At 56.4% G+C, this 24052-nt stretch overlaps 1 protein-coding gene across 5 annotated transcripts in view; it reads left to right on the top strand.

Moving 5' to 3' along the window:
• Nucleotides 1-24052, top strand: part of AXIN1 (axin 1) — a 61266-nt gene that overhangs the window by 35455 nt on the left and 1759 nt on the right. For 2 of the 5 annotated variants that reach the window (XM_064592218.1, XM_064592217.1), the window contains exons 3-10: nt 6326-6442; nt 6512-6652; nt 8411-8507; nt 12129-12266; nt 16923-17452; nt 18192-18362; nt 20611-20856; nt 22725-22832. In XM_064592218.1, coding sequence (XP_064448288.1) covers nt 6326-6442; nt 6512-6652; nt 8411-8507; nt 12129-12266; nt 16923-17452; nt 18192-18362; nt 20611-20856; nt 22725-22832 — 1548 coding nt within the window. The remainder of the gene's footprint in view (nt 1-6325; nt 6443-6511; nt 6653-8410; nt 8508-12128; nt 12267-16922; nt 17453-18191; nt 18363-20610; nt 20857-22724; nt 22833-24052) is intronic. The other 3 variants (XM_045874561.3, XM_064592219.1, XM_054507398.2) reach the window with 3 other exon arrangements.

Genomic DNA, 24052 nt, shown 5'->3' with positions numbered 1-24052 from the left:
GGGACAGAACGTGAAGGATAATGCAGTAGGTGCCTGAATTGCTGAGTAAAAAATCACAAGACTCTTACTCAAGGATACTTGACTGAGGAGGTTGAAAGGAGTGTCCTTGTGGGGCGAGGGCACAGATTAAGGCTGTAGGTAGTGGGGCAGATGGAGAGGTCTAATCGACATTTCGCTTGGGTGGAGTGCAAGTTAGTTGACTCTTTCATCCGGAGGATTTCTAGGAGATAAGAGGTCTCACTAGGAGGAGAAGCAATGCTTCTGATATCAGATAATCAGGTGGTTCAGGGCAAACCTGCTGCTGAAAAGAGCTAGAAATGTTGAGAACTGTTTTTTATTTTTATTTACTTTATTTTATTTTTTTAGAGAGAGGGAGAGGAGCAGGGAGGAGCAGAGAGTGGGGAGAGAGAGAATTAAAAAAAAAAATCTGATTGAGGGGCGCCTGGGTGGCTCAGTCGTTAAGCATCTGCCTTCGTCTCAGGTTGTGATCCCAGGGTCCTGGGATCGAGCCCCGCATCGGGTTCCCTGCTCTGCGGGGAGCCTGCTTCTCCCTCTCCCACTCCCCCTGCTTGTGTTCCCTCTCTCACTGTGTCTCTCTCTGTCAAATAAATAAATAAAAGCTTTAAAAAAGCAAATCTGATTGAAGGTGGGGTGCTTGTGTGGCTTGGTCAGTTGAGCGTCCAACTCTTGGTTTCGGATCAGGTTGGGATCTCAGGGTCCTGAGATTGAGCCCCACGTCCGGCCCTGTGCTCAGCGTGGATTCTGCTTGTCTCTCTCCCTCCCCCAGCTTGCGCATGTGCTCTCTCCGCCCCCCTTCAAATAAATAAAATCTTTGAAAAAAAAGAAAAGGCGTTGCAGAACTAACCAGGCAGGAAGGAGTTGCCCCATTCAGGGAGAAGGGAACCCAGGTGGGTAAGCTGGAAGGCATGGCCGGCTCTTGGGCTCCAGCTGCCAGGGCCTGCCTAGGAGGGAGGTGCCCCACCCTCCAAGGAGGTGCAGTCTGGAAGAACACAGGCCCTCCACGCATCTGCAGCCCAGTGCAGTGGCTCTCCATTCCTGACACTGGGTTAAGGTGGTGGGGTTCCTGGTGCCCCAGCGTCCTGCCATGTCAAATGCATATGCTCTGGAGAAGAGTGTGTCGTCCTAGGGCTGCCCGGATACAAGGATTTCCACACAGTGTTTGGTCCTCTGTCCAGAATAGCCAGATACTGAATGAAAAGTAACCATGTGCTCAGGGGTGTAAGACAACATGATTTAAAAAAATGAGAAAGAGAAAACCACAGGGATCCAGATAATGCAGCTCATGGACACCTTCTTGGTGAGACTCTCAGGGCTGGGGCAGGGGGTGCCAGAGAGCGAGGGAGTGTTCGTAGGCTGACGGGCAGTGCCAGGTATGAGCAGAAAAGAAAGTAGTGTATTGTAATCCACTGGATGGAGTAACAGTCCGGGTCTACACACATGTAACTAAAGGCAGGTGGCGAGAACATGTTGCTTTTTTTTTTTTTTTTAAAGATTTTATTTATTTGAGAGAGAGAGCACAGAGGGGAGAGGGAGAAGCAAGCTCCCCACTGAGCAGGGAGCCCGATGCGGGACTCAATCCCAGGAGCCTGGGACCACGACCCGAGCCAGAGGCAGACGCTTCGCTGACTGAGCCACCCAGGCGTCCCCAGTGTGTTCCTTACAGTGGAATACCAGCGAGGAAATACAACTGAATGAAGGGGTTAGAAAATCATCGGGTGGTAACAGAATTTGCATGTAATCTCAGAGTGTCTCCCCACAAATTACCTATTAATGACAAAAGAAAAATAATAGAGTGGAAAAAGTTGGCGGGCACTTGGTTTGCTACCACTATTGGGACCAACCAACCTCAATGCTCTTGGGGTGACTGAGCATCATTTCTGTGACAGTCCTGCCGAAAAATGCCCACTGTGAATGTCACAGTGAGGAAACCATGAACTGTTGTGCAGAGTACCTGGCCTAGACTCTTGGAAACGTCATGTCGGTGAGAGTGAGGACTGAGGAGCCGCCCAGGTGAAAGGAGGCAGGAGACACGGGACCGTCTTAGAAAAGAAAAAGAGCTCTAAACGTGACTGCTGGGACAGTGAAGCAGATCTTTGTCCTTTGGGCTAGCAGCTGGTGTTGCGTCCGGGTTGGGGTCCTGCTGCCCTTGTTCGTGGTGCGTCAGGGCGCAGCACCCTGTGAGGGATGGGGACTGGGACGCGCTCTGGCCCTGGGCGCTAGCAGTGGGAAAGTCGCCGTCAGCCAGCCTTAGAGCCCGTGGGGCGGTGCGCAGGCAGGTGCCTCGCTGCCTTCTGTGGAGCAGGCCATGTTCCCCAGGGCCCAGGGGGACAGGCCTCTCTTCCAGACCCTGCTTTCCGTTCCTGCAGACATACCATGCAGTCGAGTTGCTGGATCATATGGTCATTCTGTTCTGTTGTTTAGGAACTGCCGTACTGGGGTCTGGTTCCTTAGCGGTTGTCCCATTTTACATTCCCAGCAGACGTGCCCAAGGGTTCCATAGAAGTAGGTTTCCAACCCAGAGAGAACATCTCTGGAGAATGAAGGTGATGAAGACAGCCTCAGCTGCTGGCAGCCGCCCCTTCCCGAAGGAGACCGCTAAGAGTGTTCTTCAAACAGAAAGAACCAGCTGTCAGCTGGAGACTACCTGATGCACATATGCCGGTAACTCTAGGTGACCATCCACGGGACAAAACCATACTAACAGTGTCCTGTGGGGTGTAAGATGTTTAGAGTTAAAACACAGGAGACCAACAGCACGTGAGTGTGCAAGTGAAGTGAATGGAATTAATTCTGACCTTGTGTTGCCAGGGGGGACTTTGATACGCCAGGGCTCCTGCTGTGATCTTCACGGGAACCACTGAAAGCATCGTAAAAGGGTTATTTTGTTAGAGAGAGGAGATGGAAAATAAAAATTATCCCAAAAGAAGGCAAGAAAGAACTAAAGAATGTGGAACAGGAGGACAAACAGAAAGCTAGTGACGAGACGGTGGACAACCCCCTCTCTGACAGTGATCACACCCAGCACAGCAGGATCAGATGATGCAATTTGAAGAAAAAAATTGTCCAGCTGGATCTTAAAAAGACTGGGTTTTACAGAAGACACACAAGAGTAAAAATAACATATATCAAATTAAACGTCAAAAGAAGGAAACCCAACGTTCTGCAAACAGCAACCAAAGAGAAAGGCAACGCAGAGGCAGGGCATGTTCGCGGTTGGGCATGTTCGTGTCCATCCCATCGAGATTTTACTCTGAGAACTTTGAAAGGTACGGAGAAGTCGGAAGTTTCTCTACCGGCAGCACCTGGAAAATTGGCTATGTTGGCTGTGCCCGTGTGTGCGCGCGTGTGTGCGTGCCTGTGCTCCGGTGCCTGGCTGTCTTGTGGGGACACGGTCTCCCCCACTGGCATTTCCTCTCGCCGGTCACGGGCCAGAACTTCGTCGTGTCAGCCAGCAGCGAAGGCCCAGGGCACTCAGTCTTTGTCCCAAGGGCCAGCTTTGCTGTCTAGAAGGTTAAAAAGGTAAACAATTAACCAGGTAAACAGATAACCAGCTTTTTCTTTTCTCTCCCCTTTGTCATCTGAACTTAGAGCTCCTGTACATAGTGGGGTTTGCTCTATACTGGAGGCTGTAGAAAATTAAGAAATTGTGTTTTTCTTGGTTTCTGCCTTAAAGATGGACTTTTTATTTTCTTAAGTTTTGTTTGTTTAAGTAATCTCTGTACCCAGTGTGGAGTTTGAACTCACCACGCCGAGATCAAGAGTCACATGCTCCACCAACTTAGCCAGCTGGGAGCCCGAAAGATGGACTGTTTGTCCATGTGAAAGGCACGCTGGGGCCCTGTCTGGGGAGGGACCAGACAGTCCTGCTGGACGTGGGTCCTGCTGCATGGGGGCAGGGCAGAGGCCAGTGCCTGCAGGGAGCAGAGCTCCAGGGCCACCACGCTCCCCAGCATGCTCTGTGGGCTGGGCCTTCCGTGCCAGGCTACCTTTTTCCCTTTAATTTGAAGGTTTTTTTCTCGTTTGACCAAATGGGTATTTACAGAAAATTACCAAAGTTTAATATTCTTTAAATGAAGCGGGGAAACGAAAAAAGTTTATTTAGCACTTAGCCTGGGATGAGGATTTCAGTAGTGGTTAGAGTGGTGACAGTATTGGTGGTTTGGGCGCCTGGGTGGCTCAGTTGGTTGGGCGACTGCCTTCGGCTCAGGTCATGATCCTGGAGTCCCGGGATCAAGTCCCGCATCGGGCTCCCTGCTCAGCAGGGAGTCTGCTTCTCCCTCTGACCTTCCTCCTTCTCATGCTCTCTGTCTCTCATTCTCTCTCTCTCAAATAAATAAATAAAATCTTAAAAAAAAAAATATTGGTGGTTTTATTTTTTTAAGTATAGAAGAGGAATAACAGTGTCATTTAAAAATAATGTTTTATGATAGGGGTGCCTGGCTGGCTCAGTTGGTAGAGTGTGCGACTCTTGATCTCCAGGTCGTGAGTTCAAGCCCCATGTTGGGCCTAGAACTTACTTTAAAAAAGAAAGTAAAAATAAAAAAATTTTATGATGTTGCAGGCTCCCATCATTTTGTCTGCTTCACGTCAGATATACTCTAGATGAGGAGGTATAAACAAACAGGGCCAGGGACAGGCTGTCTGCGTTGCTGTCCGTGTCCCCATCCCTTCCTGCAAGCGCGGACCCTGTTCTGAAGAACATGCGCTGCCCTGGCTCGGCCGTCATTCGGCTGGAACCAGTTCACGGCCTCCGAGGAGGGGTCAGTCTGCGGCGGGTGGGTCAGAAGAGCAGATGTGCTGTAGGGCAGTGAGTTACTCCTCTCTGGTGCGGGGACGTGGAGCTGGTGGGTAAGTTATGTGGCTGTGTCGCTGGCCACCTGTGTGGCCTCCTGGCTGCAGTAGGAGGATCACCTGGTACTCCTCTGGCTTTCGTGGCCTCAGGTACTGCTCCTCCTGAGGCAGTGGATGCCAAGACCACCGGGAGAGTTGACCCCACTCGGTCGGGCCTCTCTTCCAGCCACAGTGCCTGGCCCAGCCCAGTCCTGCACATCCTGCGTGATGGGTGTTCAGGATACTGAGGTACCTGGTTCCAGGTCTTGTCAAGCGTCTTTTCCACTGAGTGTGTGCATGGTTAGGATTGGGGCTTCCAGAAAGTTCTGTCGATCGGTGATGGTTGTCACTCCTTCTGGGGTCTGAGGATTGCACCGATTCATCCCAGGTCCCCCCCGGCACTTGGCACAGGTTGTTGTCCATGCGGGTGACAAGCGTTCGGTCCTGTTACCAGAAGTGAGGCTAGAGCCCAAGGTGGGACTGCGTCCCGGGCCTTGTGTACAAATCACTGAGCGCTCGACATGGGTACCCCAGCCACCAGGAGGGCTCGACGGGCCCCCGTCGTGTTGGAGCTGTCAGAGAACCTTGCTGTCGTTTGTCACTTGGCCTAAGATCTGTATGTTGCTTTAGGAGGACAGAGTTTGGGGGAGGAGGAGGGGTCGATCGTGCTGCGGTGACATGGCCGTGGGTGGTGGGGGAGGCGCCTAGACAGGAGAAGAGCGCAGCCTCCAGGAAGAGGCCCATGGAAGGATGACAAGGACTGGCGTTGAAAGTTACTCAGAATAAGGTAGATTATTCAGTATTTGGTGCTAACAACCGGCTCTCCATTTTGATGCAAGGGAATGAGGTAGATTATATACCCACCATTTTAGGTAAAGTTTGAAATTTAAAAAGAAACGAACTATTGGAGCATTTGAGGAAAAATAAAAGAATATATTTTTAATGTTGGAATGAGGAAGGCCTGCCTACTAAGATACAAAAAATCTATGAAGGAAAAGATTGGTAAGTCTGATTTCATAGAAATGAAAACCTTTGTGTGACCAAAATCAATCTAAACAAAGTTAGAAAAGTGACATTTAGGGAGAAAGTATTTTTCGCATGTGTAATTAGAAGTTAGTAGTAAGAATATTTAAAGGCTTTGGGAGATTCCTGAACATCCCGGTGGAAAATGGACGAAAGGTGTGAGCAGGTAACGGACAGAGAACAGGGTGTAAATGATGTGTGAACGGCTGCCCTGTCACCTCTCGGGGAGATGCAGACTGAAACCCAGTGGCACGTTCTGGCGAATCTGCCCTGAAGGTGGAGGAAGTGATGAGAAGGCAGCGTGAGGTGTCCCTTCCCTCCTGTCTTGCATGTCCCGTCCTATGACGGTTCTCGGACGTGTGCACGAGGGTCCCGTTTTAGTTGGGTGCGTAAAAATGCACATACAGATGACGGTCTGTGTGCTCACCGAGGCATCTGTGTAAATGCACAGGGAAGGTCTGGAGAGACATCTGGGAAGAGCAGTGGGCGGAGGCAGGACGGACACCGGCCCCTTGTGCCGTCTCCTCTGGAGGGTTTGCGTGTGCGGTTCCGGAGCCAGGGCGTCCAGGTGACTCGGGAAAGGGGGTGAGCGCCACGTGTTGCTGGGCTGCTGCTGACCTCTGCTCTCTGTTCACAGGTGTGGGTCCTGGCGGGAGCCCGTCAACCCCTACTATGTCAGCTCTGGCTACGCTCTCGCCCCGGCCACCAGCGCCAACGACAGTGAGCAGCAGAGCCTGTCCAGCGACGCTGACAGCCTGTCCCTCACCGACAGCAGCGTGTGAGTGCCTGCCCCTCGGCCGCGTCCTGTGCCGGTCCCAGCGGGGCCTGTCTTCCTAGGAAACGTTGTGCGGCCCCCCAGCTGATGCACAGACAGGCTTGCACTGCCCGAAGTATCATGACACATCCTGACTTTTCCGTAGGCTTCTCTCCTGGGACCTTTGAAAGAGGGAAAACCGTTGGGGGGCAGGTGGTAGTGCCGAGAATGCTTGCTGTGCTGGGGTCCCTCTTTGTCAGGGCCCTGCTGTCATTGTTCCAGATCTAGTCTCTATCACATACTCTGCGTAGGCCACGGGATGACAGGAGCCGGACGGGAGCTGGTGTGGCTGGTTCTGTGCTGGCCCCGGTGCCTGGAGGACTCAGGGATAGCCGCTGGGGCTGCTCGTGTCCAAGAGGCCTCGGCGACCGTCCAGAGCCCCCTGGAACCTCAGTGTCCCTCAGGGGTCACAGTGGACCTTATTCTTCCATTGTCCTCTCCAGGGAGGCCTTCCCTTTGCGGGAAAGTACTTACTTTCTGACACTTGGCTTTGCTTTTTGGCAGGTGGTTTTTGGGACCCAAATGCACCAGAAGTTTGGTGGTGTAAAACACTCTATGGTTATATCAGAGCGTGGCCCGACCAGCCTGCCAAGGGCATTTGGGGTCGTGACTGCCCATGAACGTCAGATTTACCCCACTTTCAGTCACCTGACTGCCACTGATGGGAGGTTCCTGACCAAGACGGGGGCTGGGGGCTGGGGGCCGAAGCCCGGGCGCTGCCCGCCACTGTCAGGGCCAGAGAAGCCTTTGGCGGGGACAGTGAGCAGGTGTGAGACCGCAGTGGGTGGCGGCAGTAGCTCTCAGCTGGCTGCCCGGCGTCTCTTCCCCAGCCAGCAGCTTGTTTCTTCCTGAACCTGTCTTTCTGCAGGGAACAGCTCTTAAAACTGTGCTCCCACTTCCTGTAGCGTTTTCAGAGTGTGTGCTCTTCTGTGCTTGTGTCCACGTGTTCCTCTGACCCTGCCTCGTGCTGTGCAACCCAGCCAGCGTGGGCCGTTCCCGGGCCACACCAGCCAGCCCCGAGTCGCTGCGCATCTGGGGCACCTCGTCTTCTCCTCTGTGGGGACCACATGGTGGTGACATCGCGAGACACGTCTGTCCCCATCATTTCCTTCTCCTTTGTGTCAAACCTTTAAGATAAAATGTTGATGTGTGTATAGCAGCTTCTTCCTTGAAATGACCATGGTTTCAGCAGTACTTGCCACGACCCCCATGAGCAGTCGATGGCTTCGGATTGGGCATTTATAGCATTTGGTGTTCTCTCTTCCCGGAACCGGCTACTACAATGAAAATTTGCCAGCACATTTTTTCTTGAAAAGTCTTAATTCTTTCTAAGAAAAGGACATATATTCGCGAAAGGAAAGAAGTTTTTTTTTTTAAGATTTTATTTATTTATTTGACAGAGAGACAGCGAGAGAGGGAACACAAGCAGGGGGAGTGGGGGAGGGAGAAGCAGGCTTCCCGTGGAGCAGGGAAGCCCAATGTGGGGCTCGATCCCCGGACCCTGGGATCATGACCTGAGCGGAAGGCAGATGCGCAACGGCTGAGCCCCCCAGGCGCCCCTAAATAAATAAATCTTAAAAAAAAAAAAATGGAAAAACCATTCTTAGCTATGAAGGCGTAGAAAGCGGGCCATGCTGCTCTACTCCAGGTAGAACCAGCACAGCAGAGTTTCGTTGAGCTGTTCTGTTTGCCCTCACACTAGGCTCTCCTTCTTCTGGACAGGGATGGAATCCCACCGTACAGGATCCGCAAGCAGCACCGCCGGGAGATGCAGGAGAGCGTCCAGGTCAACGGGCGGGTGCCTCTACCTCACATTCCTGTAAGTTCGGCTGCATAGCCGTCCCCTTCCCGTCAGGGAGGTCGGGGCTCCCCAGTCCTCTTGGACCATACCCAACCCTTCTCCCTACCCCACCTGGCCGCCGTGGCACTGGGCAGTGGGAAAGGCGCTTGCCTGGCTTCTTGTGAGCTCAGCTCACGTCCAGGTTCAGCACGTGGCCCCACACGGTCACACCCCGCAGGCTGGAGGGGGCAGCATGGGCGGCTTGTAGGTGTAGCCGGCACGGTCCCCCACAGGACCAGGGAGGGCCTGACACAGCACCTGCCGGGAAGTCTTCACGCATCCTGTCAAGTGAAGTGCTTCTCCTTGAGGTGGGAGAGCAGCTCTCAGCTCATCACTGGCTTCATGCCCGGGCCCGGCCCCCGCACGGGCCTCCTGACTGGCTCCGTCGTCGACACGTAGTGACCCTGGCGCCAGGTTCCTGGGAGGGCTTTCTTCTGCTTTGCCTCATAGTGTGAAAACAGTGAGGGGATTGGTGGCCCCGACTATGGGCACTGGGGGGCCGCACGGAGCAGGCCGGGCAGCCTGTCTCCACCTGCGCAGCTTCTGTGTGGGTGAAGGGAGGGGTAGCTTTCCTTATTCGGCCCACTGACTGAACGGGAGACCCTTCTCAGGGAGAGAAGGAAAGCTCTCAGGAGTCTCCAGCCCATGGGTGCCTGTGAGCTCCCGTCAGCGGTTTCTGTGCGGGATCGCTGCACACCTGTCCATGGTCAGGGCTCCTCAGTTAGAGTCTTCTAGCTTCTCCAGATACTTCAATTCCCGAATGAGAAAAGTGGTGGTTGATGGTTGAGAAGAAAGGATGTGGGTGTGCTCTTACTTCTGAGGAAAGGGTGGGCCAGCATTTTGTCACCTCCCAGCCCACCCTGGGCATGGCCCAGATTTGGCCTACATAGGCACTGACGGTGTCTGCTCGGGGAGGAGCGGAAGACGCTGTGGGGAGTGTGTGCGCGCTGCCAGTGACCTCTTGGGGCTCCCTCTCAGGGCGCGCCTGCCAGGCTGGCTTGTGTTGTCTGGAGCCGCCTGGGCCTCAGCCCAGGCAGGTGCCTGCCCATGCCTTTGCCTCACTGTGTGGTGCGGCCTGCGTCCCCCAGCTGTGCTCTGCGGACGCTGAAACTCAGAACTGGGTCTGGGCAGGGGAAGCAGAAGGTATCCCATGTCCCTGAAAGGAAGGGAGTGAGCGGACACAGGAGCCGCGTGGAGGTGCTCCCTCCCCCAGGCTCTGCTGGAGCGTCAGAGTCCGTGGTGGTGCAGGAGAAATCTGTGCATCTCTGCTGGTAAAAGGAACAAGTAGAGTGTGCTGAGGGACAGGACACTGACATCATCCCGGATGGTCCCTCGGGAAGTATTTGCTCACAGCGGGAAGAAGCGACTTTCTGTGGTGGGACAGACGGATGCTGCCCTTGTGAGGACAGTGAGGAGGGCCTGGCGCCCCTAGGGGCCTCTTGCGGGGGATGTCACCAGGACACAGCCCACGTTGAGGGCCACCTGCACGAGAACTGGCTTCAGATTGTCAGACATGACAGGGTCGTGGAAGTGCAGGGACGCAGGAGTGCGGAGAAGCAGCCCAGCTGAGCACCGCAGGCCTCGGTGGGGGAGGGAGAGAAGCAGTGTGGGGCCCGCGTGGCCTTAGGGTCTGGGGTGCCTGCATCAGAAAGCCCTCCTGTGTGGGACACTTGCCAACAGATTCCTGCTGATGGCACATCACGGAGGGAGCTGACTCACGGGGTGCGGGAATAGTGCTTTGCGTGTTCCTGCAACTTTTCTGCCCAGCCGCCATCACCCTGGACGCTTGCTTCTCTCCAGCGGACTTGCCTTCACAGCAGCCCCCCAGCTTCCTCCCCCTTCTCTGTAAAATATCGTCCTTTCCTTTGTTTGAGGGAGTGGTCTATGATTTTTGCCATACATTGCTTGTTTTCAGTTGCAGTTCTTTGTTTTTCTGAACAAAGCCATTTTTCTTGGTAAAATAACTCCCTTTTATTTTCAAGGGTAACGTTTCTTACCTAACAAACCAGCAAACAGCGGTCCTCATCTTCACAGAGGTTCTGGAGGGCCGTGATTGCGGGTGACGCCGGCCTGCTCCAGGGTCCTGCACACGTTCTTTTGTCATTGGCGGAGGCGGGCCCAGGAAGTGCGTGCCAGACCCGCACGGCCCACAGCTGCCCCTCGTGCCTTCACTGCGCTGTGTGACTTGCAGGGGCTCCCGGGCCAGGCTGAGGGGCTGTGTGTCAGGGCCACAAGGGCGCCAGCCGGTGCTGACCATCCAGGGGTGAGATGTCTGCTCCTTATGGCTGAGGGAGGGGCCGTTTTCACGCTCCAGGAGGTCCTGGTTCTAATGACTGAAACTTTTTCCTTTGTGACTGTTTTGTTCCTCCCCAGCTGGAAGGTTGTTGGTTTGTACAGATCTGGTCTTTGTAACTTCCGGCAGGTTGCTACTTTCAGAAGCATAATTGTGCAGCCTAGAGGCTCTTTTCCAGAACACACGGGCTTGGGGGTGTGCATCTGCCGCAGGGCCGAGCCTCCCACGTGTCCTCTCGCCGGTGTCACTTCATGTGCGTGTGGTTCGGTCTTGTCAGGACTTTTCTCTCTGCCCGTGGCCTGCGTGTCACGTCATGTGGTCAGGACTGCGAAGCTCTTGCCATCTGGACGTCTGGCCTTCAGCCTTCAGTCCCATGTGGGTCCCGGTGGCATTCTCTGCTCGGCGCGGTACCCAGAGAAGCCAGCACTCCCCGGCCAACCCCACTGGCCTCTAGGCCTCTCTTGTCTGTCTGAAAGTCCTGTCCAGGAAGATTCCTTCAGAGCCTCAGCCACTTGGCTGTCCCCACTGCCCAGGCTCTTCTGGGAACACTGGGCACCCCCAGCTGCCCCTTCCTCTTGGGTCTCGCCTCCTCGCCTCCAGGACAAACTCCTGTCCGGCGTTAGGCACCACTGGACGGTCAAGAAAATGCCTGTGTGCGTCCGTGTGTGTGGGAGGGAATGACAGTAACTGGCAGGTAGCAGCAGTTAGGGAATCTGGCCGAAGAGTGCACAGCAGTTCTCTGTGCTGTGCAGGACGGTCGCGGGCCGTTTCTCCCCTGGGGCTCCTGGACTTGGCTTCTCCCTCCTGCATAGTCCTTGCAGCTCTCCCTTCCCTCTGATCAGGCCTCACTGGGGATTGGCCTGGCCAGTCGTGTTAGAGGCCCTTCTCTGGGCTAGGGTAGGGGGGCGCCGAGGTGAAGGGTACACCTGGGCTTAGGACACCAGAACCTCCTACTAGCTGGGGCCCTGCCAACCGCTGCCCTGATGACCTAACCAGACCCAACCCGGCTCCTGTCTGCTCTAGACCCCCAGTTCTCTGCTCACGAGGCTGGGGAAGCATTGCTAGAGCTCTGTTCGTCCTCCTCGGTCAGGGCTGGGTGAAGGACAGCTTCAGTCCAACAAGGAAAGTGGGTAACGAGGAGGTGGACACCAAGCGAAAGGGAGAAAACGCGAACACTTGCTTGAAGAGAAAGTGCAGATTTCATAGGCTATTTCTTATCACCCAGAAAGAGCTCAGCTGCCATCTTGGCATGGGGGTGGCCGTTGAAAGCTGCACGTGGCTGGCTAATCAGCGGTGTCTCCTTGTAGCGCACTTACCGAATGCCAAAGGAAATCCGTGTGGAGCCCCAGAAGTTCGCCGCGGAGCTCATCCACCGCCTGGAGGCCATCCAGCGGACACGGGAGGCCGAGGAGAAGCTGGAGGAGCGGCTGAAACGCGTCCGGATGGTGAGTGGGCGCCCCCTGGGGAAGGCCACACCACATCTCCGTTCCTGAATTATCTTCTTGCGGTTGGGTTGAGACAGCTTCAGGCCCCAAGGAGCCCCTTCCCGGCTCTCCCAGCGTGCTGGCTCCTGACACACCCTGGCCCTATCCTGGGGTCTGGCTGCTCTCCTGGGATGCCTGCCCCTCTGAAGCCCCCACCGTGCATGCCTGGCCTTCATGTCTCCTGGGGGGCAGGTGCGCATGGTTGGGGGGTTGCCAAGCCAAGGCCTGGAGCAACCCATAGGCGCTCAGCAGCAGCTCCTTGGCTCTTTGCAGGGCTGGGGTTCCTTGACCACCTTCTTATGGGAAGATGGTTCAGAGGCGGGCTCTCAGGTCCTGGCCCCTTCCCGCTCCCTTCCCCTCACTGCTGCAGGCTCTAAGGGCTGGTCCTCCCGTCTGCCTTGCTGGCCACATCTCCGTGTCCCCTAGGCTCCCTCAGGGTGTAGAACTGAGAATTTCCCTGAGTGCTGATAGATGGAGGCCCGTCATGGACACGGCCTGGTTCTGTGCCACGTGCATGTGCAGAGCGGAGCGTGTACTTGGCAGGAAGGGCTGGTAGCTCCCACTTGTCATCTCAGAACGCAGAAAGGCTTTAGTTTCGGACATAGACTTCTGGGTATCTTGTTCTCTGATCTGTGGCCTTCCTTGATAGAGTGCTGGATAATAGGGAAATTTAGTATGATTGATAATTTATTTGCTTTAAGCTTGCCCCCCAGGAGACATGAAGGCCAGGCATGCACGGTGGGGGGTTCAGAGGACCTTTTCTGCCTATAACTGCCAAAGAGACACTTTGCTTTTGTTGTCCCTGCGTGTCATCCTGCAAGATTCACTTCCACACACGTTCACGGGCTTTGTGCTGAGACATTGATGACAAGCAAGCCCCTCGAGTGAGGCCCTCCCTGGCTCCCCACACCTTACGAGGTTGTTTCTCCTCAAGGCCATTGCAGTCTGTCCTCCTGGAGCCACAGGCCTCTGAGTACCTGGAGTCAGGCCTCTGCTTTTCTCTTAGCACGTGGAGTTCCCTGCGGACATTAAAAGTGGGGGCGCCCGACCAGCTCAGGTAGAGCGTGCGACTCGATCTCAGGGTCATGAGTTTGAGCCCCATGTTGAGGGTAGAGTTTAAGAGAAAGAGAAAAGAAAAAATGGTCACCACCACTTGGGTGTCTTCTGTTCTTTTCTCAATATTTTATGCCCAGCACCTTAAACTCAAAAATGTGATGGTGCTTAAAGGAGGTATTTCTCTACCTGACGTTTGTATTTACAGTACACCCCTGAGCCCTCCACAGACCCTTGTCAGAACCCCTCAGCAGGGGCCTGCCGTCTTCCACTTCGCATGCTCCCAGCTGGGTCGTGTGCATCCGACGTCTGGAGACGCTGCTGTGAGGGTGGTCCTGGGCCACGGCCCACGGCCATGCTCGGTGGGTTCCACGGCTATGCCCTGCAGCTGCCCTCAGGGTTTCTGGACCTCCCTCATGTGACACCCAACTTTGAAACAAGGGGCCTGCCCCCTCCACACACATGTTTCAGATTTCACATAGCTTCTCAGAACCTGGGGTTGGTGGTGGGTACCAGGAAGGCGGGTGTGGTCGCTGAGGCAGTCGGACTGAGGGCGGTGCTCTCCGGGAGGGAGTCTGCGTGCACACATTTTCAAGCACTGTGCAGGGACATGTACGTGAGTGTGGCCAGCGTCTTGTGCTTCCTCCCTCATAGAGACCAGGGCCCCACAGCACAGATGCCGGCCCGAGGGTCTGTGTGAGCTGACATGCTGGGTTCCAGTGAGGCCACCTCTTCCTCGGGGTCCCCCTGGAGGCCTTAGTGAGTGACGGGGGCTGTCAGGAGCAGAGTGGCGGGAAGCATGGCATGTTGTAGTGGGCAACAAAGCCGGCACGCTGAGCCCCGTCTGGGTGAGGCTGCCCTCCGCGAGCCTTAGTCAGCAGCTCTCAAACAGCTCATGAAACGAGTACATGACGTTTTGTGAAATGAGCTTGGGAGGAAGAGTTCACCTTTTGCTGTAGGATCGAGTTTTTATACTTGGGCCGAGTTTTCAGTCTTGGCTCAGCGGCTCTGTGCGTGTGGTCCTGGCAGGTCAGTGTACCCGGCAGGCATTTTAGATGCAGCTTAGCTATAGGTACAAGGCGGAGTCGTAGTCTCCTCTTCTCTGGGGCATCCCTAGCGGGTCTGGGCAGTTGTGCCCAGATCCAGCAGGAGCCCTCACTCATAGAGGGGCTGCACCTGGGCACAAGGACTACACGGTGCTCTGTGACCTCACAGAACATGTTCAAACCAACAGCCCCTGTGTTTCTGTCCTGTCAATTCAGCAACTAATGGGCGAGCACATGGCCTCAGCTCAGGTGTGCGGCCCTGTGCAGGGCCTGCGGCGGCCTCTGGCCAGGGGTGCCGGGCTTAGCCGCTGCAGCCACGTTGTTCCCACAGGCGCCCCTCACGGCCCCACCACTGACAGTGAAGTCTCGTCTCTCATCCTTTGTGTTTCAACGCAGAAACCCAGGAGAAAATCAGATTTAATTACCTGCGTACAGGGAATCCACACGGACGGGAGACTCCCAATCTTGTATGATTTTGTATCCTATATAAATATGCCATAAATTAGTCTTTTTTAAGAATAACTACAGGGGAGCCTGAGTGGCTCAGTCGTTAAGCGTCTGCCTTCCGCTCAGGTCATGATCCCAGGGTCCTGGGATCAAGCCCCACATCGGGCTCCCTGCTCGGGAAGCCTGCTTCTCCCTCTCCCAGTCCCCCTGCTTGTGTTCCCTCTCTCGCTGTATCTCTCTCTTTCAAATAAATAAAATCTTAAGAAGAAGAAGAACTACACATTTTAAAATAACTTATTTTTGGGGGGCACCTGGGTGGCTCAATCAATTCAGCATCTGCCTCTTGGTTTCAGCTCAAGTCACAATCTCAGGGTTGTGGGATCGAGCCCCACATCAGGCTCTGCACTCAGTGGGGAGCCTGCTTCAAGATTATCTCCCTCTGCCTCTTCCAACTGTGTGTGCGTGCTCGCTCTCTCAAATAAATTAATAAATCTTTGAAAAAATAACTTATTTTTATTGTAAAATTTGGAAAATAAGAACAAAGAAGAAAGTGAGAACTATTAGCTAGACAATTCAGTTAAGCCTATAACATTTCAAAACCCTAAAATTGATTTCCTCTATACGCAGAGCCACTGAGACAGACTGGATCTCGGTCCAGGGTGTCGCCAGCTCGCACCCCCTGGGGATGGAGAGAGCCCCCCTTGCTCACTGCTGCCTTTGGGGTCACTTTCAGTGCCCTGGGGAGGGTATGCCAGAGGGGTCAGGATGGGGACATGGGGTGGGGTGCGGGAGCCCAGGGTCCCAGTGTGAGCCCGTGAGGGGCACATGCACTGTCCACCCCCCCATGTGCCCGTCCCTCTGTCCTTCTCAGCACCACCTCCGCCCTGAGCAGGGCTGACGTGTCTGCAGCTGACCACCCGTGCTAGTGACGTTTAGATACTTTCCTATTAAGTGAGAAGTTTCATGGCGAAGTTTGTGAGGTTTGTTTATAGTAGACTGCAGGGGTATCTATCCCGTCCTTTTTGGTTATTACCAAATTTACTCAACATTGTTCTGGTTTGCGCAGTTCAGTGAAATGAGAAAATCAACATGAGATGTATCTTTTGGAATCAGACTGACCAAATGTTTATGTTTACAGATGTGGTTCTGTGGACCGTCAGACAAATGAAATTCAGCTAGTTCAGTGTGAGAATTTACTAAGAAACACAGAGCAAGATAATTAAGCAGAAAACAAGAGCTCTTCTGTACAAGGGCAATATTCCGTTTGGAAATATAATGGAAAATACGGCAATAAAATTGAGAAATAGGAGGGGCGCCTGGCCGGCTCAGCCAGAGGAGCGTACGACTCTTGGTCTCAGGGTTGTGGGTTCGAGCCCCACATTGGGGGTGGAGATGACAAAAGTCTAAAAATTTTTTTAAAAATTTTTAAAAATTGAGGAATAGGGCACCTGGGTGGCTCAGTCGGTTAAGCGACTGCCTTCGGCTCAGGTCATGATCCTGGAGTCCCAGGATCGAGTCCCGCATCAGGCTCCGTGCTCAGTGGAGAGTCTGCTTCTCCCTCTGATGCTCTCATCTCATCTCATCTCCCTCCTCCCTCTCATGCTCTCTGTCTCTCATTCTCTCTCTCGCAAATAAAATAAAATCTTTAAAAAAAAAAAAATTGAGGAATAGGAAAATCAGTTGAAAAGGTAAAAATACCTTTACTGAGAAATGTGAAAGGAAACTCAGTATGGAGGTTTCTCAGTGGGCAGGACGTAGGCTGACGTAATGACCCTGGGCCTGCTGGTGCACGGTGGTCATGTGCGTGTGTGTGAGGTCGCACGAATGCAGTGGGCGCAGCTCCGTATCCCAGAGCCCAGCGCTTGCGGCTGGGTCGGGGCGGGGGGCCCTCTCGTCACCCTTGAGTCAAGAAAGCGGTACGTCGGGTGCCTCACCTGGCCCCGCCTCATCCTGGGCTCAGGGCTCAGGGCCCCCAGGACAGTGCTGCCAGGCTTCTGTCTTTGTGACCCCAAATGTGAGATTTTCGTGACACAACCAGTGTCAGACGCTGACCCATGGTCTTGTCCTGCAGGAGGAAGAAGGCGAGGATGGTGACATGCCCTCTGGCCCCCCGGGGGCCAGTCATAAGCTGCCTTTGGCTCCTGCCTGGCACCACTTCCCTCCCCGCTATGCAGACGTGGGCTGCATGGGACTGCGGGATGCGCACGAGGAGAATCCTGAGAGCATCCTGGATGAGCACGTGCAGCGGGTCATGAGGACGCCTGGCTGTCAGTCACCAGGGCCCGGCCACCGTTCCCCCGACAGTGTGCATGTGCCCAAGATCGTGGGGGTGCTGGGGGGCATGCCCTCTGGGCATGGTAAGCACGCGCCCAAGTCAGGGACAAAGCTGGACGCGGCTGGCCCGCACCTCCACAGGCACAGCCACCACCACGGCCACCACAGTGCGGCCAGGCCCAAGGAGCAGGCGGACGCGGAGGCTGCCCGCCGGGTGCAGGGTGGCTTCGCTTGGGGCCCGGAGCTGCACGGCCACGCATCCAAGCCCCGCGGCCACTCAGAGAGTGTGGGCGCCGCCCCCAGCGCCAGTGACAGCCTGGCCTACAGGTGAGTGTCTGGTGGCCTGAGCCTTGCTTTGGGATCGGGGCTGTGGTTCCTTTGTCTCCGAGCCTGTGTCCATGAGGGCCACGTGTGTCTTCCCGGGGAGGAAGGTCACAGTGAGAAGCTGCATCTTCTGTGGATTCTGTCATGGTGGCTTTCTAGGCCAGGATTCCCCTGTAAAAGTCATTCAGCCATGAGGGGCGCCTGGGTGGCTCAGCCGGTCGAGCATTGACTTGGCTTTGGCTCAGGTCATATCTCAGGGTCCTGAGATCAAGGCCTGTGTCCGGGCGCCGTACTTAGCGGGGAGTCTGCCTTTTTCCCTCTGTCTCTCCCTTTGCATCTGCTCTTCCCCTCACTTGTGTGCTGTGCTATCTTGAGCTAGCTCTCTCTCAGATCTTTAGAAAAATAATTTAAAAAAATCAAAGTTATTCAGCCACAGTCAGCTGCAGAGTCCGGGCACCACGCACGGATGCTGGGCCTCCCAGGGCTCCAGCCTTGAAGGGTGCTTAGGTAAAGATGCACCTGTTTCAGAGGGAGGCGTCTGGGCGAGGAGTGACTGGGTCCTGTGGCTGCCACCACCAGGTGGGTGAAGGACAGGTGCTCTAGCCCTCCCAGCTGGTGCTGTCCGGACACCTTCCTCCACATCCCACCAAACAAACCCCTGGCAGCCCCCCAGCATTGTCACAGCTGCCCAGTGTCAGGCCAGGTCACGTCAGCAGGTGACCCCCAGCTCTTGTTTTTGCAGCGGGAAGGCTGGTACTGCCTCCAGGAGAAATGCTAAGAAGGCTGAGTTGGGGAAGAGTGCCGGCACTGAGGTGCCAGGCCCGTCGGAAGACACGGAGAAGAACCAGAAGATCATGCAGTGGATTATTGAAGGGGAGAAGGAGATCAGCAGGCACCGCAAGGCCGGCCACGGGTAAGAAGCGCCCAGTGTCCTGGGGCGGGGACACCAGTGTGGAGAGCTAGCCTGACGAGCCTCCGGCCTGCGGCTGCCAGTGCCCTTGAAGTGGTGGCCTGGCCACCCACGGTCTCCTCACGTGGCACATACAGAGGGAGCAAGATCTCTGTGGCCACGTGAGCTTGCTGACACCTGCCCCGCCCCCTGTGGACCCTGGCGCTGCCTCAGTGTCCTGGGCAGGAGTGCCCACTGGTGAGATCAATCTCGAGTCACCGTGCCTCTGTCTGAGCTCCTGCTGCACCCCACCTGCCAAGGAGGGGCCCTGCTGCCACACGGCTGCTCTCACGAGGTTATTTCTGGGGTGGTGACGCCTCCACGTGACAGTGACCTAAGTTCCTGGGGAAGTTAGGCTGGTACCTGCCCATCACCCCAGACAGAGCCCCCAGGAGAAGCCGTCTGTGTTTGCAGCGGGTCGTGCCCCCGGCTGTCTGTGGCATCTGCATCCCTCTGAGCTCCGTGTGGCCCCTGTAGGGCCAGAGGCTGCTCTGGACAGCGTGGAGCCAGGCCTGCAGATAAGCCACTGCTGCCCCACGTGGGGGACTGGGGCTGGCTCAGACACACCCCTGGCCTGCGGACACATCACATCACTCCCAGAGCCCCTGCCTGGGCCCTGGGGCTCGTGGCATCTGCTGCGTGGTGGGTGGGCTTCCCCTACTTCTCAGTCTCAGACTTGCCTGATCCTCCATCTTGGACGTGGTTGGGGAGGGTGGAGTATGTGGGGGGGCAGGGGGGGCGTCCTGAGTGGTGAGACGGGGTGGCGCTGCCCGCCTCTGGATCCCCGTGTCTGGGTCCCCGAGTCTGGTCTCCACATGGCCCTGGGGACAAGCAAAGTCACAAAACCTGTCCTGGGTGAGGGGTCTCTCCAGAGCCCCTCTCTTGTTCTGGTTGGGGTGGGGTGGATTGTTGGTTTCTCTAGATTTCTTTCTTTTTGGGGTTTTCACAAGGAGTGGCTCTGTCCTGGCCACTCCTCCCTCCCCGAACAGAGGGCTTCTGTGGTTGAAGAGTAAAAGGTACATCTGGAAACAGTCTCAGGTTGGAAGGTGCTTGCTGTTAGGACAAGCTGTTATTTATTAAATGACGGTGTTTCAGTATCCCCTTGAGGTTCCTTTGGTCTCTCTAGAGTTGGGGGGCAGGGAGAGGGAGGACCTGGTGGGGCCAGGAGGTATGGGGGACAGGGAATGGGGGTGGGGAGATGGGGAGAGGAGGCTGGGGGTGGGAGGAGGGGTGGGGGGAGATGGATTGGAGGGGATGGTGTGGCGAGATGAGGGGTTCCAGGGAGATGGGGTTTGGGAGGAAGTGGGGGAGGGGAGGTTGGGTACAGATGGGGGTGGGGAGGGGGTGGGGGTTGGGCCCCAGAGGGAGGTCTCTTTAGGAGGAAGAGCCCACCGCCCCCTGGGGTGTCGAGCCTTGGGCACTTCCAAGGTCATGAGGGCACTGAGCCTACCCCACTCCTCAGGGGGCCCTCTTCTTGGGGCTCCTTCCTGGTGCTAAACCCCCTTTCCGAGGGCTCCAGCCATGGCTAAAAGAGGCTGATGTTTTCCCTGGAACTCACTCGGGTTGAGCAGAGGCGTAACTGCACAGTCATAAAGCATTTTCTATGTTTAGTAAGAAAGGCACAGGTGGGGAAAAGTCAGAAAAAATTACATGTTCAGAGTTACGCCAATTAGTATTTTTAACAGGGAAGAGAATATACCAACCGAGTAGGTATTTCAAAATTATGAGGTTTTGGGTTGTTTATTTATTTTTTGAGTTTTCTGTATATTTCAGGTTTCTCATAAAGCACGTTTATTTTGATATTAGAATGTTTTTTAAAAACTAAAAGCTTAAAAAAAAAAGCCTATGTAACATAGGATTTATATCATAATAAAGTTATTAAAAATTTGTTACAGAAGGGGCACCTAGGTGGCTCAGGTCATGGTCTCAGGGTCGTGAGGTCGAGCCCCGCAGTTGGTGGGGAGTCTGCTTGAGGCTCCCTCCTGCCCCTCCCCCCCGCCTCTCTCTCTCTCAAATAAATATTTTTTAAAAATTACAAAAGAAGTGTGCCACAAAGGAACGTGTGTACCGTGTGTACAGGGAGAAGCTGTGGACGTTCCCTGGCGGCCAGGGTCAGTGCTGCGCTTGGTCTCCCCTGCCCCGCCCGGTTCCTGGCACCCGCCTGTGGCCAGGCTTTCAAATGCTGCCATGCCTTGTTCTCTTGCTCCCGAAGGTCTTCTGGCGCCAAGAAGCAGCAGGCCCACGAGAGCTCCAGGCCCTTGTCCATTGAGCGTCCTGGGGCCGTGCACCCTTGGGTCAGTGCTCAGCTCCGGAACTCCGTCCAACCCTCTCACCTCTTCATTCAAGACCCCACCATGCCACCCAACCCGGCCCCCAACCCCCTGACCCAGCTGGAGGAGGCCCGCAGGCGTCTGGAGGAGGAAGAGAAGAGAGCCAGCAAGTTACCCTCAAAGCAGAGGTATGGGGGCTTCAGGGAGAGCAGGCCGCACTCCCTGCTAGGGCCACTCTAGCTTCTGTGGTACTGCTTTGGGGCTGAGGTTTCCCAAGGCCTAAGGCCCCCATGCTGGCCGCCCGCTGGTAGTCCTGGTTTCTTTCCCCCGAGGGCCGCGTGGGGCATGGCAAGCAGCCCTGCTGTGTGACCAGGGTCTGGGAGGGCACGTGGTCGTTACACTGTCCTTCTGGGGACGGAGAGGGGGCCCTCTCTGTTCTGTGAGCGTACTCCTCCCGTGTCTTTGCGGGAGCCCGCGGTGCCTGTCGCCACACAGAGCAGCTAGAGCTTGCCGTCAGGTCACCCTGGCTGCTGTGCAGGCTGAGCTCACAGTGGGTTCCTGGGGTTCCTAGCTGCCTCTGCAGCCCCAGGAAGGGGGGGCCGTAAACTGTGCCATCTGCAGGTAGGATGGTCAGCGTTGCTCGAGTACAGGCAGATGTGAAAGTCTCCTGGAGGGACCCCAGCACCAGAATCCCCCTTGCTGGGGGCACCCCTCTGTGATAGTAGGTCTTCTCTCCAGGCCAGAATGTTGTTTCCCCACTTTTTCAGCTGGACCTTGAGGTCACTTTTCCCAGAGGGATCAGGGTCTCTGAGGGGGGCCTGGAAATCTGCATTTCCCACCCAGCGCCTAGAGCATGGTCACACGGTGGCCCTGTTCTCCTCGGACGTTGCCGGCGCCCTTTGTCCAGTCTGTGGTCGCTGGTCATCCTTCCCAGGGACCTCCCCGTGTGTGGGGCTGTCCAGCTCTGGGGAGGCTTGTGTCAGTGCCTGTCTCATTGGGCAGAGCCCCAAGTCTGAGTGTGTCCCCTGGCCATTGCGGGTAGCCACGTTTATGGCGCCTGTCTCACACCCTGTGATCCTGTCAGCATAGAGCGAGAGAGCCAGCCCGGCACAGGAGGCCTGGGCTGGTGCGGGGGATGCCTGGGGTCTGACGGGGCCGACGGGAGCAGGGGGCCATCTGGGAAAGGGCTGGGGCGTGTGGGTAGGAGGTGCTCTCTCTGCACAGACTGTCCGCAGGATCTGTGTGGGACCGTTGTCCCTGCCATGCTCTGGGGGTGCCGGGCTTGCGTCTGCTCTTCCCACCAGCACCCAGTGGGCCCTGCACCTGCCCTGCTGGCTGGACACACTGCACAGGCACACAAGCCTTCAGGGATGCGTGTTTCGGGCTGTGAGCCTCCTGACGGGGTGTTGGCCAGTGGTTGGCGTCTGCACGTGTTGTCAGGCCAGGGCGTGTAGGCCTTTTGTAAATGGCCACAGACACGAGTGAAGGTCCAAAGACAGCAGTGGGGGTGCTGGGCCGTCCCCACGCTCCTTGTGGGGTGACCCCCCCCCGGTTGGCAGAAGACAAGTCACTGCCAGGGCTGCACAATATCACGCCTGGGGCGGGCAGCCATGTGGAGAGGTGCCGCTGGGCAGCCGGCCCCGGGACAGGCATCCCCAGCTGCTCGGGATGGAGCGGTGTGGAGCGCGGATGAGGAAGAGCTGTGAGCACGAAGGTGGCCAGAGGCAGGCCCTCTGCAGAAGGCCCTTCTCGGTGTGGATGAAGTGACAAGACCCTGGTGCCTCAGAGTGGTGGTTCCCGAGTGTGGTCCCGGGAGCTGTCATCCAGTGAGGAGTCTGGGAACTCTGGATTGACTGAAGCAGCACCAGTCTCCTGACCGGCCCGACGAGCCCTTGATATTCCAGTGCCGTGGTTTGGTGTTTTGTCTGCTCACATAGTAGGAGCCTTGTTTGGTGGTGACGGGCCCTCTTGGGGCCCTGCTCCGTGTGCCGGTCTGTGGCCCCACTGTCACCGCGGAGCCCAGCCCCTGCGGCTCACTCACGTGGTTGTTCCCTAGGTATGTACAGGAGGTCATCCAGCGGGGGCGCTCCTGCGTCAGGCCAGTGTGCACACCCGTGCTGAGCGTGGTGCCAGCCGTGTCGGACTTGGAGCTCTCCGAGACAGAGTACGTGCGCCCTCCGCGGGTCCCGGTACTGCTTACCCAGACCGCGCGCGGGCCAGGCCCGCGGTGGAGCCGCTCTTCCCAGGACAGGATTTGGGGCGCCGCGCTGGAAGAGATGGGGCTGGGCTCAAGCTTCGTGTCTCCATGGAAGGAGACGCAGGCCGTCCTCGTGTGACACGTGGCCTGCCGTGGGCGGCAGGCCGCAGAGGAAGTTCTGCTCTGCTTCCTCCACTCTGGCCACGCCCCCCACCCGCCTTTACTTTCCTGAGCTTCCCGGCTGGCCCTGGGGCTCACTGGTGTGTGACTGGCCGTGTTTGCCCTGGCTCGGCCGCCTGAAAGCGCCTGCCCCGGTGGCGTGGGCGCGTCTGGGTGCTGTGCGCACGCTGAGCCTCGCCCTGTTCTTCTGTGGAACGCAGGAATGCACTGGCGTGTCCGCTCCCCAGGCCTGCGTGGAGCAGCGTGGGTGCTGGGGCCCCCGTGTAGACAGTGCTGGCCGCCCAATCCCTGCACTTCTGCTCAGGACAGAGCAGAAAGAGGGGGTCCCCCAGTTCATCCCAGACCATGCTTTGTCACGTCCAGCCGGATGCCTGAGTGACTCAGTCTCCCCACCAGCTCACTCCTTAAGGGTGGCCTCTGGAGAAGCAGGGACCCCGCCTCCCTTCTGTAGAGAACGGGCCCCAGAGGACCCCCCCACGTGAGGTTGCAGGACTGAAGGAAGGAAAGCAGGCACCCAGGAGCCTGGCTTGAGCAATGGATGGCCACATAGCCCAAGTGGCCGCCTGGTGTGTGCCCAGGAGCACCAGGGAGAGGGAGGGTCCGCAGGGAGAGAAGAGCCCACGTGAGCTCAGATGGTCAGATGGCCTCTTGACAGGACGCCGCACGCCCGGCTGGCAGGGGGCTGGCAGGGGCAAAGGGCCGTGTCCGCGTGCACCTGGGCAGCTCTGGAGCGGTCATGGGGACGAGAGCTCCTGGCCTGCTGAAGGCTGCTGACTGTGGTCACAGACACGGCAGCTGCTCAGCACCTGTCAGGATGCGTGGTCCTGGGCAGGAGACGGTGCTGGCCTCGTGCCCTTCTCTGCAAGTCTGGCTGGCCACTGCCTCTGCTCTTCAGACAGGCGCTCTGCTATGGGGCAGGTCCATTTCCAGATCCGTGCATGGTGCGGTCTGTCTGGCCACTGGCCTTGAGAGGCTTCTGAAGCTTTAGGGCTCTAGGCCTTTCCTAG

Source organism: Mirounga angustirostris, unplaced genomic scaffold (genome assembly GCF_029215605.1).
Source record: "Mirounga angustirostris isolate CCGP_5_RB_7025 unplaced genomic scaffold, mMirAng1.0.hap1 SCAF_5, whole genome shotgun sequence".
In the NCBI taxonomy this organism is placed as follows: Eukaryota; Metazoa; Chordata; class Mammalia; order Carnivora; family Phocidae; genus Mirounga; species Mirounga angustirostris.
The sequence above is the reverse complement of the archived record's forward strand: the minus strand, read 5'-3'. Positions and strand labels throughout refer to the sequence as shown.